Raw genomic sequence first — 17,105 nt, forward strand, 5'->3', positions numbered from 1 at the left:
CACTTTTCTTTTGCTTTCAGCAGGCTTTTTTTTTATCGTATGGCCTGTCATTTCCCAGCTATCACTCTGAAGAAACCGAGTAACTTTGTAGATTTATGTCGAATCCTATTGCTTAATTTTTCGTATCCTCGGGACAGAGCGATGATATCGTGTCTCTCAGGTGAAACACGCCAACATGACACTGTTTCCGCAGGCTGAGGCGAAACAAACGCTGGAGAGATGCCGAAGCAATGAAGTCACGACAGTTTTCACTCTGACGTGTTAACGACCCGTAAAACCTGTGAGAAGGAGGAGGGGAGTGTCTGTCAAAACCGTTCAGCTCGCGGTTAGACCTGCACCGAGGCTATTTATTATTCAGCGTATCGGACGACATCAGAACAAAACACAACACTGACGAGCTCGCGCGCGCAGGGGGATATTCAACTTCTGCTCTTATTTTACTTTATTTACTGAATCACTAGTGTCTTTTTAGTGTAGAAACATTCAGCTAAAATGAATCGAATGGGGAGTATGTGCACATTTGATGAAATCAGATGGGATGACAGAATGGTATGTAGGCTACCAATTTATTCACTACTTATTGTCTAATATGGCTATAGAACATCAAATATGTTCGTTTGTTTGTGTGTTTTATTTAAATGTATCTGCATATCTTTTGCACAGGTCTGAATAGGCTATCTACACACAGTCTTCTTGTATGAATAAGCACGAGTAAAAATGTAGTAGGCCTAAAATAAAATAAATAAATCTACCAGAAAGTTATAAGGGAAAATGTTTACACATCTTGACAAGGTTTTTTTTTATTTTATTTTTTTAAATAATTTTCTCAACATAGGCTAGGCTACTCATAAAAGAGAACTTTTGAACTTTCCCCAGCCAGTGAGGCATTTCTTCCTGCTCTGTGTTCCTGGTTTGGAATTTTTCTACCACTTATTTAAATGGTTTTGTGCTTCATTCATTAATTTATATCGTCAAAATAAGGTTTGTAAACCAAAATATCTAAGTGCGACTCTTTATTGATTAACAGTATAGTGGCAAACTGTACTAATCCTCCTTTACCTCTACTTGCCCTTCTCTGTGTGCACAACAGATGCTTAATCAGGTTTAATGTCACTTACTTGATATTTGGTTTCACTAATAACCTGTGAGAGGAATTTCTGCCAACATGGAGGATAGTTAAGTCAAATGCCAGCTGTATCTGTGTCTGTGTCTGTTCAATCACCAGTATATAAAGTTCTGTATATAAAGAGTTATGATGAATTAGATGATTATTAACTTGATCTTTCCATCCAGGAGTGTTGCTGGGCAGCCTTGTGCCTTTATTTTTTATGGCCTCTTTTTGTTCCACAGAATATAGGCTATAATGGAAAGGTCTGTGCTAGAAGGCAGGAAGAAAGATAAGGCTCAAGTATTTGCTTGATTGCGGCAGGCTTCCTTCCTTTTTTGATTGTGATGGCCATTCACTCTGACTTGACTATTCAAGTCTGATTTAAAACACCGTATTGTATGTTTTTAAGCAGCTACAGTTTTTGTATGTATTCTGTTTGCAAATATGAAAACAGAACATCATGCACTGCTTTCTCAACTCGTCAAGCATTACAAGGTCAAAGACCATTTGAGATGCATTCTTTATAGAGTCACATGCTTAAAGATTCTCTTCTGAAAGGACTTGTAATGATTTCATGTAGTTCTCCAGTAGATTAGGGTGACAACGTTTTTACATTTTTAAAGTTGCTTTAATTTTTCACTTTTATTCTTTATCTTATTTTAAAAATGATTTGGAATCAGGCAAGGCAAACAAATCAAAATAAATGTTTTCACTTTTTCATGTGGAGGGAAAACCAACAAAAGCTCTTTTGTAGGTATTGTTTTTGCAAGTTTAGCCGGATGACCTTGTAAGCTTGGTTATGTAATGTGTTTCCCTTAAAAAAAAAAAAAAAACTTAATTCAACCTGCTGTGTCTGTATATTTACTTTCTCTCTCATTTACCGCTCCCTCAATAAATGTCTCGTTCACATTTGGCATAGGTTTAGGAGTCAAACAACAAATATTTAACTTTTAACGTGTATTTACTCACTCTTTATGTGACTTCTGTGAAAGGACAAATTGTGCCTCTCTCATCAAGTTCGCATTATGAAGCAGGTTGCATGATAGTCATTAGGGTGATATACAGTACAGTAGCAACAAATATGTACTTTGTACATGTGAAAAGTTGGCTTGCTGTGTTGCCTTGAGGTGACAAAGTTCCACAGAACATTGTCGTTAAATTATATTGTGTTTTGTTCTGTCTTGTCAACACTGGAAGGACTTGAACAATAATGAATATTAAGGTTTGTTGTTAACTCATTTGTTTATTACCAATGTAAACTTATTTATTGATTATCAGAGTTAATGTGCAATGGCACTAAAAGGATAGAAAACAAATATCTCATTTTATTGATATTGATATAACAAAATAAAACTTAATATAACAACATAAAGAAGAGCCCAGGACTTTTGTGATATAGCAACACATTTTGAACAACATTTAAGTACACACTTCCATTTTAAACCAGCTATTTTGTTTTCTAATTTATTCATTTAATGATATTTGGAATTTCATAACCTTTATATTTACTTTAAGTACTTCAAAGTACTTTCATAAACTTAAATATTTTAAATGTATCCCAGTTTTTCCTGTTCTAACAATTGAGATTTATGATGCCATTATTAATGTTTCAGTTCACTCAGATTCAGTGTTTGTGTAAAGTCACCATTGTCTATTGTACAGTCTCAGGTTTCAGCTTTCAGGTTTCTCTATTCAGATTTCTCATGTGACCTTTACATCTTACCGGGGAAAAACGCTTGTGTGATTAGCCAAGTCTTTTGTCTGTCTCTTTGAGGGGTCCAGAGGCCTGTATCCAATAACACATTCCACTCACGGCTCTCTAACAATCTCTCGATTTTCCCTCTCTTCATCACCCATCCCTTTCTCTATGTCCTGTGTGTCTCTCTCCCCCTTTGTACCTCACACCTGCGTTCAGGTTTCACTCTGACCTGGTTTGATTTTCAGTGAACAAACGCCATTGCACTCTCTCTCCATCTGTTATTAATCATCTGTTTGCTTTCCTAATACCTGGGTGCCACCACCTCTCTGTTTTTCTCGATTTCTTTGGTACACAAAATGTGCAAATCTCACAGAGCTGTTATATAATCTCTGAATAATGATCATTCCTGTGTGACAGTGTTTGCTCAGCCAGAGGCTTTGTGTGTGTATTTGCATCCATTTAAATGAGCTATGTTCTGGCATAGAAGAGTTGTTGTATGTGGCGCCGTGTTGTAATGAATAGCCTGTTGTTCTGATGCCTCGAGCAGAATCCTCACAAACTCCTTTGCACGTAGATTTTTTTAATCCTCTCCCATTACAGGCGTGATAATTTTGTGCCGGTTGCGTGTCATCTTCCAGGTGTGTGTGTTGAGTGTCTTTGTTGCTTTCTTGGGTTGAGGTGTGGTGTTGAACTTGGCTGTCTCGACTCTAAATGCTGCTTTGCCTTTTATGGAAACACCCAATTCGCACACAGTCGCGGTGCGTTCCTGCGATAGTAGCCTACCTCAGGTAAATATATTAATGCATAATTCATTATTATGAGTTTGTTTACAGTCCTAAACAAACTTTTGTGGATTTTTTTGTCATTGTTTTGTCGATACTGACTATTCGGTTGCCTTCCGTCTTTTCTGCCGATCATCCTAGTTGTTATTTTGTTTTGTTTATGGGATTATGATAAATGTGTTGTTTTGGCCAGGTGGGTCGAGGTGTGGCTGTGTTTTGTCTAGTGATTTAGTAAGCATTACAATAATAGTAGTAATAATAGATCTTTTTTTTTTACTTGGACAGCCTGTCTTCGCAAACTTGCATCACTAGACTAATTATGAAATCCCTCTTGATGACATGTAATAGAACAGTGTGTAATTTCCAGCCTTACATGGAATGTTTTTGACCATAAGGTCCTTTGTAATCGACCAAAATTTCAACTGCAGTGTGTTGTTGTGGTTTGTTGAACTGCATAGCATCATGCTATTGTTAGTTTGTTGTCTGAGGTCTTTTTCACATACAGGATACAATACTCTATATGATCATACTGTGATAAAACATGTATGTCGCCATATGATACATACAGTAACAGTACATATAGTATTGTGTAACAGATGAACTTTGGAGGTCTGTACACATACAGTGCAGGTCAAAAGTTTGGAAACATTACAGGTTTTTTTATATTTTTGAAAGAAGTCTCTAATGCTTATCAAGGCTGCGTTTATTTGATCAAGAATACAGAAAAAAACAGTAATATTGTGAAATATTATTACAACTTAAAATAATAGTTTTCTATTTGAATATTCTTTAAAAAATAATTTATTCCTGTGATGCAAAGCTGAATTTTCAGCATCATTACTCCAGTCTTCAGTGTCACATGTGACATCCAGTCGATCACATGATCCTTTAGAAATCATTCTAATATTCTGATTTATTATGAGTGTTGGAAACAGTTCTGCTGCCTGATATATTTGATGAATAAAAGGTTAAAAAGAACTGCATTTATTCAAAATAAAAAAATATTTTCTAATAATATAAATCTTCTTTACTATCACTTTTTATCAATTTAACACATCCTTGCTGAATAAAAGTATTAATTTATTTCAAAAAAAGAAAGAAAAAAATTACTGACCCCAAATTACTGACCAGTAGTGTATATTGTTGTTACAAAAGATTCCTATTTAAAAAAAAAAAATTACATTTTATTCATCAAAATTATCCTAAAAAAGTATCACAGGTTATGAAAAAATATTAAGCAGCAGAACTGTTTCCAACTTTGATAATGAATCATCATATTAGAATGATTTCTAAAGGATCATGTGATAGACTGGAGTAATGATCCTGAAAATTCAGCTTTGCATCACAGAAAAAAATGATAATTTAAAGTATAATAAATTGAAAACCAATTATTTTAAATTGTAATAATATATCACAATATTACATTTTTCTTTTCTGTATTTTTGATCAAATAAATGCAGGCTTTATGAGCAGAAGAAACTTCTTTCAAAACTTTAGACAATATCTCACCTGCACACAGTACAACACTGTTAAAACACATGTTCTGAAGACAGCCAAACATAGAAAAGTGGGAAATGATACTGAGGATTTTTGCTCTCACCTCCTGTATTTGTGAAACTTCCTCTGAAAGCATCTTTAGACTCTGTTGGTGTCTGACTTGTGCTTCTTTGCGGTCTTCGAGGTATACCTGACAAGTAAACCCAAAGACTTTAGAAAACATAAGCACATAAGCACTGACATCACTGATTTCAGTGCCTGAATTAAATTTTAGTCTAATTTTCCAAACTTTTGACCTGTACTGTATATACAGTATATATATATATATATATATATATATAAATTTACTATCAGTGTTTATCTGTTTACTGTTGCTGTTTATGTGAACTGGAAGCTTTTTCTGCCAACAAAACTATTTTTTTCTCCTGATCATGACATATATGTTTTCTCATGATCTCGCCTCAAGAAAAAAAAAAAGTTGGTCAGCCGCAACTATTTGATCTGCATCTGTCAAACATAATTTTGTAACCACACATGTCCTTTTCCCTTGAGTTGGTTGCCATAAAATAGACCACATGTTCAGAGTCAATATAGTGTTCAATATAGCCTCTTCCTTAGTGTCAGACACTGATTTGGAAGTAAAATAACTTGGATAGATAGAGCTGTATCTGCTTGAGTCAGTCCCTGATCAAAGTAAAAAAAATAATTTTCTCATTTATAATGCACTATGTATCTCATATTCTGTCACGTTATTGCCTATCACTATCATCCCTGTACATTTTGTACTGTCATAGTGAACTCACTGCAGTTTGTCTATGATGTCAACTGCACTGTAACAGTCATCTCCTATTATACCCCATTCACTCATGTCTCCTCCTATTTTCATATTCCTTGTCATTTACAGTCAACCATTCTATTGCCTTCTATATTACTTAAATAACAGCTGCCCTAATGACAGTAAATAAAATATGAATCACGTCTAATCTAATAGAGTGTGACTGGAATGTGTCTTGTGTGAACGTGTAATGTCCTGCTTCACCTTTGTTCAGACTTTTTAGCCACTTGATCTTCACCCCAGTAATGACCATGGACAATTTCACAGTCAGTTCAGGCCTGTTTCATTCACATTTGATAAATATGTCACAGTTTATGCATGCTCTCTGCCACACGCTCTCTTTCAGGACATTTCGTCCCTCCATGACTCACTCACACTACTTTTAGAGTCAGCAGACTTTTCCAGATTCATGCATGGACACACACACACGCATAGTGTGGACATGGCCTTATCCATCCATCTGTGGTTGGTTTAATTTTTCCACTCGTCATTGTTTTATTTATTTGATCAGATTATGTTCCTGAATACCATATACAGTTATTATAACAGGCTAACTTCAATATCTCTTAATTTGGTTAAGTGAATGTTATCGTATGTTGTGTACGAGTGTTTCCTCTGATCTGTTTGTGTTGTTGCCAAAGCTTTATAGTCTCTGCTTTGCCTCTTCCTGTGTCAGACATGGTTTATGTTGTCGATGGGTGTCTGGGTTGTCATGGTGATATTCCGTTCTGCGCTGGAATGCATTGTTCCGTTTAGATTTGTGGCATCCCGCCTCCATTTTTGTGACGATTTAAATTTACATTCAAATACAAAGTTTTGGCAAAGCCTGCAAGGCTCAAGAATTTTCCAGAAGCTGGGGAATGAATCAAATCAGATTTTGTATATATCCTAGAGACTGGACTGTAAATGCCTTTCGCTTTCGCTTTTTTTCTTTCACATTGAGTAACCGCAGACCTTCATGCCAAACTTTAATGGGCCATTGGCCTCCAGTCAGTCTCTCTCTCTCGGAGGGCATTACTCAGTTTCTCCTCCCCACATGTTCCCCTCATCCATACAGCTCCCACCCTTTCGCTCTCTATAACGGTCTCTTTGTTGCATCCCTCACTCACATTTGTGCTTCTCTTCATGTCATTATTCAGAACGGCAACAGAAGGCTCAGACTGACTCTCCAGGAGCAGAACCAGCAGCAGCAACCCACCACAGAGAAGGTAAATATCTGTTTCTTTCTGTTTCACATGTAGTAAATATATGAGCGGTAGATGATCTGGTAGTGACATTTGCAGAATTCAAATTCAGGTTTTTATTTTAACATTTAATATATATTTGACTGAGTGAACTGTTCTGTTTCTGATTCTGGGAAGGTTTTATAAGAATGAATAAGTGCCTGTTTGAAACCCTTTCTGCTTTGAATCTCTGATATTTATGCTTTAGCTGAAGTTATATCAGAATGTTCCACTATAATACCAGGACAGTAGTTAGTATTACTTTAGTATTAGTCCAGCTAAAACTAACTTTAGCTGGACAATGACATTATTCTTGAACTGCTGTAAAGCCAAAACAATTTCAGTTACTTTAATTTCCTATGATCACTGTAAAGCTGCTTTGAAACAATCTATATTGTTAAAAGCGCTATATAAATGAAGGTGACTTGACTATTATTGAGCCTGACTTAATTTGCTGTCCAATATTTATGCTTATGTTTTTACATATTTATGTAAATTTAGATTTAGATCACATCAGATACAATTAGCATGTTTTGATGTTTTCTAATTGTGTATTGTATGCTTATGATTAATTATTTCTACTGTTGTTTATGGCTTGATTATTTCCAGTTATGCTGTGATAGTGATTCTGTGGAATCAGTTCCGATTAACTTCAGTGGAATTACACGCCCCCAACCCTGTACCCCCCCCCCCCCCCCCCCCCCCCTTTCCCCCACACACGCACATTCTCTTTGGTCCGTTTCTCTTTCTCTGTCTAGCTGTCAAAGCTCTATAAACATAAGGAACATGTGGCTGTGTTCCAGGGGACGTTCTTGTAGGACCAGAGGCTCATTGTTTCAGATTCCAGAAATTGCGTAACTTTCCATGTTCTTTTTCCCACATCTGTGTCCATTCTTGCTCTTTAGGGGTTTCCTGCTACCCTTTGTGTGTCAGAGTTATTTATACTTCGCATTTAGAAAGGGGTTTTCTACAAAAGGTCCCTTGTTTTCTGCAAAGACATGCAAATGTAAAGTTTTGATTCTGAAAAAGTTAGACAGTATTTAACTGAATGACAATGTAAATTCTAGACAATTAAAACATTTTATTTAGTGTCGCAAGACATAAACGAGCATTTAATAGACATACTATGCATATACTATTGGCATTTAATATGTATTTTTCATGTCATTCCAGCCAATTGGCAGAGCTTTTGCCTTGGTACAACCAACCTATGAGAGGCAGCCACTGAAGACTGATCTTATCAAGTCGTCTGAGGACCAGGGTGAGGTCATCAAGGTGGGTGTGTCTTTAAATTTTAATCATGGATCATGTATATTTGGAAGTTTGACCTGTAATGTAAAACTATAATTGAATTAGTAGTTCTGCCTAAACTAGATGAGGCAGAATTAGACTAAAATTTAATTCAGGCACTGAAATCAGTGATGTCAGTGCTTATGTGCTTATGTTTTCTAAAGTCTTTGGGTTTACTTGTCAGGTATACCTCGAAGACCGCAAAGAAGCACAAGTCAGACACCAACAGAGTCTAAAGATGCTTTCAGAGGAAGTTTCACAAATACAGGAGGTGAGAGCAAAAATCCTCAGTATCATTTCCCACTTTTCTATGTTTGGCTGTCTTCAGAACATGTGTTTTAACAGTGTTGTACTGTGTGCAGGTGAGATATTGTCTAAAGAACCTCAGAGAGCAGATGGCAGCCAAAAGTCACAGAACAGAACACAAGGTGAGACAAGAAATCACATTAATCTGCGGATATACATATTCTTCAAAGCTAGATTAACAATAAAATGTTAACTAACTCTCATTTTCTCACCCTCAGCTGGTGTTCTCTGGTACTGGTCCCAGAAAACTTAATGGCACTCATTCAGTACTTACACAGACCCTGAACGGCTTAGAGAGACAGGTGAGAGTTTTATGTGCCCTGTTGCTTTGCGCGCACACACACACACACACACACAGGTTATGAAGTTGATATTATATATGTAATTGTGCATGCTTATTTCCACTATTTTTTTATTTAAATTATCATTCAATCATAAAAAACAAAACACTAAAGCAATCTTCAGCAAATATCTAAATGAATATGCATTTTTCATACAGAACATTGTTCTATTGTGATGCCTAGGCTACGTTTACACGTGGCCGGCTATATTCATAAACGGACATTTCACCCTCTCTGTTTTCAAAAATAACATCGTGCACACCTGTCAGTTTTTAGAAAAGTGTTTGTTTACATGAACCTGTGTATATATGCCGTCAAGAGCATGCCAAACCTGTAGGTGGCAGTGTAATGAGAAGCTCAAGTCCACGTTAGAGAAGTTGCTGACCTCCGAGCACTCATTCGTCTCTGCTCCTCGACATAATAGAGCAGCTGTATTTGCAAATGCAAACAGTCGAAAAATGAATGCGACTGCTACTCTGAATGCATCCATGATCACCATAGCCTAATGAAAATGTAAACATAGGTTGCACTTTTGATGCAGGTGCAAGTTCTGTCGCATACTGTGCCTAAAATTCCGTTTTTCTCAGTTTACATACAAACGTGCAAACAAAGTTTTCCAAAATCTCCACTCTTGTTTCTTGTTTCTTTATTTATATAGCACTGTTAAAACACAACCGAGGTTGAACCAAAGTGCTTTACATACAGATTCTATAAAAGGATAAAAATAAGGACACACATAGACCAATAAATACCACTCTGGCCGGAGATTTTAGAAAGAATAGTTTTCAGAGGCGAATTCTCCGTTTGCGTGTAAACGAAGAGCACAAACGAAGGGAAATGTCTCCGTTTTTCAAAATAACCATGTACGTGTAAACGGGGCCCTAAATTCACTTTTAGAATTAAATACAACTGATTTTAGCTTTTAGTGTTTTATTTTTTATTCATTTAGACAAAATAGAATCAAAATTTAACATCTGCCATTTATTGGTTATCATACTTTTTTTAATTTTCAGGTTATCGATATCGCTAAGAATGTTATCTGTGCATCCCTCATTTTTTTATTCCCCTAAACCCAAACCTAACCCTCTTCGTCTGTTTGTAATGACCAGCGTGCTTCAGAGCAGTCATGTTATATAATGTGCTGTGAGTAAAATCTGTATCCTTTGGGTGATAATAGTTTTTTTTTCATTTAGGTAATTGCTCATTCACACCTTCATTAACAAATCTCCGCAATCTGTTAGTACAAAGCACATCAACAAACCTGCAGCGGTAAACACCCGTTAGTGTTTGTGTTATCCAGGAGCTAGTGAAGAATTAATCACCAAGGAAACCACGCAAAAACGCACAGCTCGGGAAACATGTTAAGCCACCTGCAATAATTATCTTTGGTTCTCCCTAATCGCTGGTATTTGTTCAACAGGTTTTAACGTTTCTCACATTCTTCACATTCTTGTCTTTTGTTGCTTGATGAAACTAAATGTGGCGGCAGCAGATTCTTTTTAATGAATAGTGCGGATTAGCCTCCCAGTGGGATGTGTGTGTCTGGGTAGTTAGAGCAGGAATATGGGTGGAAAAGCTGAGCTATGACAGCATACGTCAGTGTTTTACTTTTTGAACACACACCCTGTTGACGCACGTACAGAGAAGATCCCTCCCTCTTTCTCTCGAACTTACCCTCGCACTCAAGCATGTCTATAAATAACTGCTGGGAGAGATGTGGGCGTGTTTCAATGGAAATATTTTTTGTGTGATTTGGTTTATAATTAAGCACTGTTTGCTACTATTTTTTTTTATTGCTTAAACCACTATGTTGCGTAAGCGTAACTAATGCAAGACACATGTAACAAGTACATGAACACACATACAAACAAACTCGACTGTCACCAAACAAATTCCAGATTGTTTTCATTAACATTTTGCTGCTATATTCTGTCTCTCCAGGATAGTGTGGATGAACAGGAAAAAGAGAAGATGAGGGAAGCCAGTAAGCGTCTGTATGCTCAACTCCAAGACGCAGAGAAAAAACACCAGGAGGATAGAGAACAACTGCTGGTTAGTCACTTCCACTTTTTAGCATTTGTTTCTTTCATTGCGTACAAGGATTCTAATGTTATTAAACATATATAGAGCATTCAAAGGAACTCTTGTAAGACTGTCCTCAGAGAAGGTGAGAGTTCAGTTGTACTAATACTGTGCCAGACATTCCCTCTGGTCAACTGGATCAGATCCAGGTTGGGAAAGAACAGGGGTGAGATCGCACATTCTTTCATGATGATGTTCTGTTTCGTAATCGGCTACTGCTTGCATCTTAAGGATTTCAGTGTTAAGCAAATAGCTGATGTCAGAATTATACTTTAAAAAATTAAACAGATTGAAAGTTTTATACATTTTCAACTTCCTGAAACTCCCTCTGTCGACAAATGCGGTTGTTTTGATAATGAATCATCTGCCAAATTAAATACATGTAAAAAATAATGTACAATCAGCCATTTATTATTGCAAAATATACCCTTATAGAGTGATCAGGACCCTGACACAAAGCATCATCCTGAATGGGCTGGGAATGGGAATTTTACTTTTTCTTTTTTTTTTTTTCAATAGTCTTATTAATGATGACTGCTTACTTATAATCCATCATTATAAGTCGCTTTTATAAAAAACTTGTTGGCCTGTAAAAATATTGAATTTTTAGGCAGTATTTGACAGAATTAGGAGATTTTTTTTCTAACATACATTGACACATTATTAATAGTAAATATAAGTAAATATACAGCATATACATATATATATTATAATAAATGTACTATTTTAGTGATATTATATTCTCTAGAGTTAGCTATGACTTATTGGATTGGACATTGGATAACTTTTCTGAGGTAAATGTAATATCAGGTGACAAATTGTTTACAAGCTGTTTTATTGAAGACTTTCCAATAAGAAGTGTGAGATTGTCAGGGCCAGCGATTAAATATACAGTTTACGGCTCATTGTACAAATAATATTTCTCCACAGAATCCTATGATTAACCAATCAGATTTGAGTATTCCAGAAAGCTGTGTAATAGTTAAACATAAAAGTGTCTTTTGTGCTTTGTGATTTAACTCTTCTTTTTTTGTCTGTGTCCATGTTCTTGTAGGCGGAGGCGCGTCAGTATAAGCAGCAGTTATCTGAGCAGAGTGAGTATCTGAAGAAGGTTCAGCACAGCAAGGAGCAGCAGGATCAGCATATCGAAGATCTTCAGCGTCTCATGGGCGGCATGGAGCAGGAGAGCTCCTCCCTCAGAGAGCAGCTCATGACCAAAGAAGCTGAAGTCCTGCAGCTGCACGAACTGAGGGAGGAGGGCCATGCAGGGAGGGAGAGGTGAGGGTCATGACATACCTTACTGATTCTGTCACATAATGTTGTCTTTTTTTACTTTAAACATCAATTGGCCATTGCTCTAGTCTAAACAGTCACCTTATCATGTAACAGGTTAGAAGAGCTGGAAAGGGAAAATGCGATTTTGAAAGAGAAGATTCATCACTTGGATGACATGCTCAAGAGTCAACAGAGAAAACTACGGCAAATGATTGAACAGGTGCATTGTACAAACACACACTCTAATACAAACATTTGACATGTTAGGTTCACTTTCTAACACCAGCTTTCCATCGTTGTGCCGTTTAGCTTCAGAACTCGCGCATGGTGATTCAGGAGAGAGACAGAGCGATCAGAGAGCTGGAGGAGAAGGTGGCCATGCTGGAGGCAGAGGTCAGTTTACAGGATATAAACACACATCTAGGTGGGATTCAAAATTACCAACGATTTTGGTTCTGGTTCCAATTCCTGATTCTGGTTCCTTAAAGGGATAGTTCAGGATTTTAGACATGAATCTCTATAGCTTCCCCATAAGCAGTGTGGTGCATTGACCATGACTTACCCCCGACAGCGTCCTGTGAGCCGAGCTCCGGTCCAGTTTTGGTCAAGATGAAATTAGTCCGGCAAGATTGCTGGGGTCACGGCAATAAAGCTTTTTTCTTCTCAAATCAATATGTGTTCAAAAGAGTGATATATTTGCGTCACTAAAACGTTGTCTATGGAGAGGTCAGACCTCGTAATGGCTTGGCACTATTTTCTCCCCTGTCATATCACTGCGCGCTGCCGCTACCTACAGCCAGTTGCGAGCTGCGCAGGCGCACACCACTTTTTCAGTTGTTCGGCAGTGTTTACAGCAGTGTTTACTGCAGTGTTTACCTACACGTAACTCGTCATCTGTGTATTCAGGTTCGTAAAGATATCCTTTTGGCTGTGTGTCGAAGTCAATGTTGTCATCGTCGCTGCTGTAGTCAGACATGTTATCGTTCTCTTTACGAGCTGTAAACAAAGTGACACTTGCGCGGCTCCCAGCTGGCTGTAGGTAGCGGCAGCGCGCAGTGATATGACGGGGAAGAAAATAGTGCCAAGCCATTACGAGGTCTGACCTCTCCATAGACAGCGGTTTTGTGCTGCAAATATATCACTCTTTTGAACACATATTGATTTGAGAAGAAAAAAGCTTTATTGCCGTGACCCCAGCAAACTTGCCGGACTAATTTCATCTTGACCAAAACTGGACCGGAGCTCGGCTCACAGGACGCTGTCGGGGGTAAGTCATGGTCAATGCACCACACTGCTTATGGGGAAGCTATAGAGATTCATGTCTAAAATCCTGAACTATCCCTTTAAAGGGAGAGTTCACCCAAAAATAAACATGTTGTCATCATTTACTCGCCCTCATTTTGTTCCAAAGCTGTATGAGTTGCTTTATTCTGTTGAACATGACAGAAGATATTTAAAAAAATGTTGGTAACCAGACAATTGACGGTGGCCATTGACTTCCATAGCATTTTTTTTTTGTTCCTACTATGGAAGTCAATGGCTATCAACTGTTTGATTACCAACATTCTACAAAATATCTTCTCTTGTGTTCAACAGAAGATAGAAGGTCATACAAGTTTGGAACAACATGAATAAGTGACGACAACATTTTTGGGTGAACTATCCCTTTAATTGTTCCATAAATAGTTTTTTTTACTGTAGTATTTTTCTTTTAATAATAATTCTTTCAAAAGGCATGTTTACAATGACTTTTTGTGACTTTTCACAGAGTCCAATCCATTAATTGGCTTTAACAACAATTTGCAATTTCACAAATAATTACAAAGAAACACAAGTAACACACTGAAGTAAACACTGCAATAGTATTTTCTTGTAACACGTACTCCAGTAATGTATATAAGTGCATATATTAAATACAAATATTAAACGAACAAAAATGTGGTAAAATTTAATATTAAGCATAAAATACGACTGACACAAATGCATAATGTGTCATATGAACAAGTTAGTAACTACACTGATTTAAGCTGCATGTGTTTGTTTCATTGGAGTCTTGGTTGAGCCGTGTGTGTTTGATTCACTGGGGGGAAAAAAGCAGATCTTTAGATTCATGAATTGGATTTTGATTACCTAAAAAGAATCAATAAGTGTCATTCAGTTCTGATATTTTAAAAACACAGAACTGGTTTTGAAAAATAATCTCTTGTTTTTTTTTCAACCATAGTTATAATTCTCTTCTCTATCATCTGATCATAATATCATGAATTACTGCTGAAAATGCACCCAAGGGTGCATTTCTATCACAATATACAAAAAGAAATCAGTTAATTCACCCTTTTATCTGTGATCTCATGAGTCTTTCCTGAAGTCTGACCTTTGTGAATGTGCTTTGCTCACAGAACAAACAAATGCACGATCAGATGGATTACTATATGGGGAGTCAAAGGTCAAATTCATACCTGCCATCAGACGCCAATGCGCAGATTGTCTACAGGTAAGACATGCAAATTATCCCGATAGCTACACGCAAATTATTTTATGCAAATGGTCACATATGCTTGATAACAGACATATAAGCACACGCATTCAAAGTATCTTCATGTCTCCTCCACAGCAAGCCTCTGAGACCTTCCACCCAGACCAACAAGAGTCTGCCCTTCATCAAAGTCATTGAAATTAAATCATGAACAATACCACAGCAACATCACAGCACTGCTGTGACAACCGCACAATCCTCCAGTATCAGTGCTGGAGAATACTAGCAGCACAAATGACCACATACCTTCACCAAAGGACACACCATTGCTTTAATGTCTAAAGGCCTTTTCTCCAAGTATACTTCAAATATTGCAGAAGTCTGATACTGTTACTGCTACAATTATTTACTATGTAGGTTTGACACAACAGGGACTGTTAAAGTGAACATATCCATTTTTATGAAGACAAGTGAAGAAAACAAAAATAAAGAACTCATTTTCATTTTTGTAAGAAGTGTGAAGGGCTTCTAGATGGATATTCTAGATTGGTATTTATTTGAGGCTGGCCCTCTGAAGACGATGTCTTTAACCCAATATCAATGGACAGACTGGTTTTGTTGCTAAACACCCTCATTGAGTTCTCTTTATCTCTCGTAATCTCCCTCGGTATTAGCTCGGCTAAACGCTTCTGGAATTAAGGGGTCTTTTTCTGAGTTAGACCAATTATAGAGACGATAACAGAAGGGAAAACAGTTTTATTTTATTATTTTATTTGAAGGAATATGAAGTAAAGAAGGATGAAGGATTTTTGTATCTTCATTGTGTCTATTTATATCTAAATTAAGGTGGCATTGGCTAGGGAAAACGATCAGGACCAGCAGTGCTCCTTGTTTATCTCGAATAACACTGATAACTGACGGTGCTGAAAGAACTGAAGGGGAGACAGTGAGTTATGACATGCTTATCCTAAAACAAAAACTGCAACATATATTTATTCTTAATCTACACGCTTTTCTCAACCAAAGAGACACAGCAGGGAGAATCCAATGACTCGCCTTCTATGAAAAACAAAGATGCCTTGTGAGTGTTTCATAATATTGAAAGAATGTAACACTTGTCCTTTACTGAGCCAGTTCAGGCCAGTAGAACACAGTGTGACCCCCTGTTATTCAGTCAAGCCAACCGCTGCAGTTGCTCAGTTAGCCATTTCCAACATTCAGTAAACTGATTTTATAGCACCTAGTTAGAAAACTGATGTGATTGGCCAGAGCACCTGCCCAACACAATGCAGTTCCATGTGAATAATAATATCACAACATGGATTATTTATACTTCATTAATTTAATTCTGGACAAGGGTGTGTTCAAATATGCATTCCATTACCATGTTTATCCACCTTCACATTTGTAGATAGTTTTGTGTATATTTTCTCTTTGTATGAACTTTAACCTTGATGTGAATTCCTTAGAAAGGCTTCAGATAAGCATGTAACATCTTTTATTTTTTGTAATAATAATATTTTTGTAGTAAAAAACGAGTGGTTTGTTATGCTTGAATTAATGGCATTTTGAGTATTGTATTTAAATAAACTAGTTTCATGAATGTTGTTGTCTTGCCTTTTTTCGTGTCAAAAAGGGAATGTGGTTAATGGTTATATGGTTGGTTGGTTTTATGGCACCTACACACCTATCAAATTTTATGATATGGAGAGGTACCGTGGAATCTGACCACCGTCACAAACACTCCAGTGTGTTTATTTCATATGGAAATACATAAAAGATTTGTGAGTCTCACAAATAAGATAAGCATATTAGAATGATTTCTGAAGAATCATGTGACACTGAAGACATACGCAAACATGTTTCTCACGTCACGCACCTAACTCGGAAACTCGCCAAAGCTCACAGTTACGAGTTGTGCTGATGTTCATGTGCATTTCATCTCATAAATACATTCTTTCTGACATGACTTTAAAATTAAATGTGATTTGAGTTTCAAAAAAATAATCATGAAGTTAAGTTTTATAATTATGACCTTTACCTTTTCAAATTTAACCACACTTTGAATATCAGATAGGCTATTACTTAATTCAAATCAAATTTATTTATATAGAACGTTTCACTATTTTGCATGGTTGCAAAGCAGCTTTACATACATATAGAAAGTAATTACAAAAGTAAATATATGTAT

The 17,105-nt window shown here is 36.7% G+C and overlaps 1 protein-coding gene across 2 annotated transcripts; it reads left to right on the forward strand.

Annotated features, from left to right (window-relative positions):
* The first annotated feature begins 21 nt into the window (after positions 1–21).
* tuft1a (tuftelin 1a) lies at positions 22–16,517 on the forward strand. 2 transcript variants are annotated; one of them, XM_084089760.1, is made up of 12 exons: positions 22–549; positions 7,061–7,129; positions 8,318–8,419; positions 8,619–8,705; positions 8,797–8,862; positions 8,959–9,042; positions 11,023–11,133; positions 12,218–12,441; positions 12,553–12,658; positions 12,748–12,831; positions 14,838–14,932; positions 15,053–16,517. In XM_084089760.1, exons 1-12 carry the CDS (start codon positions 493–495, stop codon positions 15,123–15,125), a joined length of 1,158 nt encoding a protein of 385 aa, XP_083945886.1. In that variant the 5' UTR covers positions 22–492; the 3' UTR covers positions 15,126–16,517. The 2 variants fall into 2 exon arrangements, with proteins under 2 accessions (XP_083945886.1, XP_083945885.1); XM_084089759.1 differs by lacking the exon at positions 22–549 and adding an exon at positions 3,288–3,595.
* The last annotated feature ends 588 nt before the right edge of the window (positions 16,518–17,105 follow it).

This window comes from Abramis brama (assembly GCF_963993115.1).
Source record: "Abramis brama genome assembly, chromosome: 17".
Classification (NCBI taxonomy): domain Eukaryota; kingdom Metazoa; phylum Chordata; class Actinopteri; order Cypriniformes; family Leuciscidae; genus Abramis; species Abramis brama.

What these genes read in the sequence shown, in the direction of transcription:
- tuft1a (XM_084089759.1), top strand. Translation starts at nt 3,536, where the DNA reads ATGGAAACACCCAATTCGCACACAGTCGCGGTGCGTTCCTGCGATAGT. An exon ending in AGCAACCCACCACAGAGAAG is followed by an intron (nt 7,130 to 8,317) that starts GTAAATATCTGT and finishes ATGTCATTCCAG; the next exon opens with CCAATTGGCAGAGCTTTTGC. An exon ending in AGGATAGAGAACAACTGCTG is followed by an intron (nt 11,134 to 12,217) that starts GTTAGTCACTTC and finishes ATGTTCTTGTAG; the next exon opens with GCGGAGGCGCGTCAGTATAA.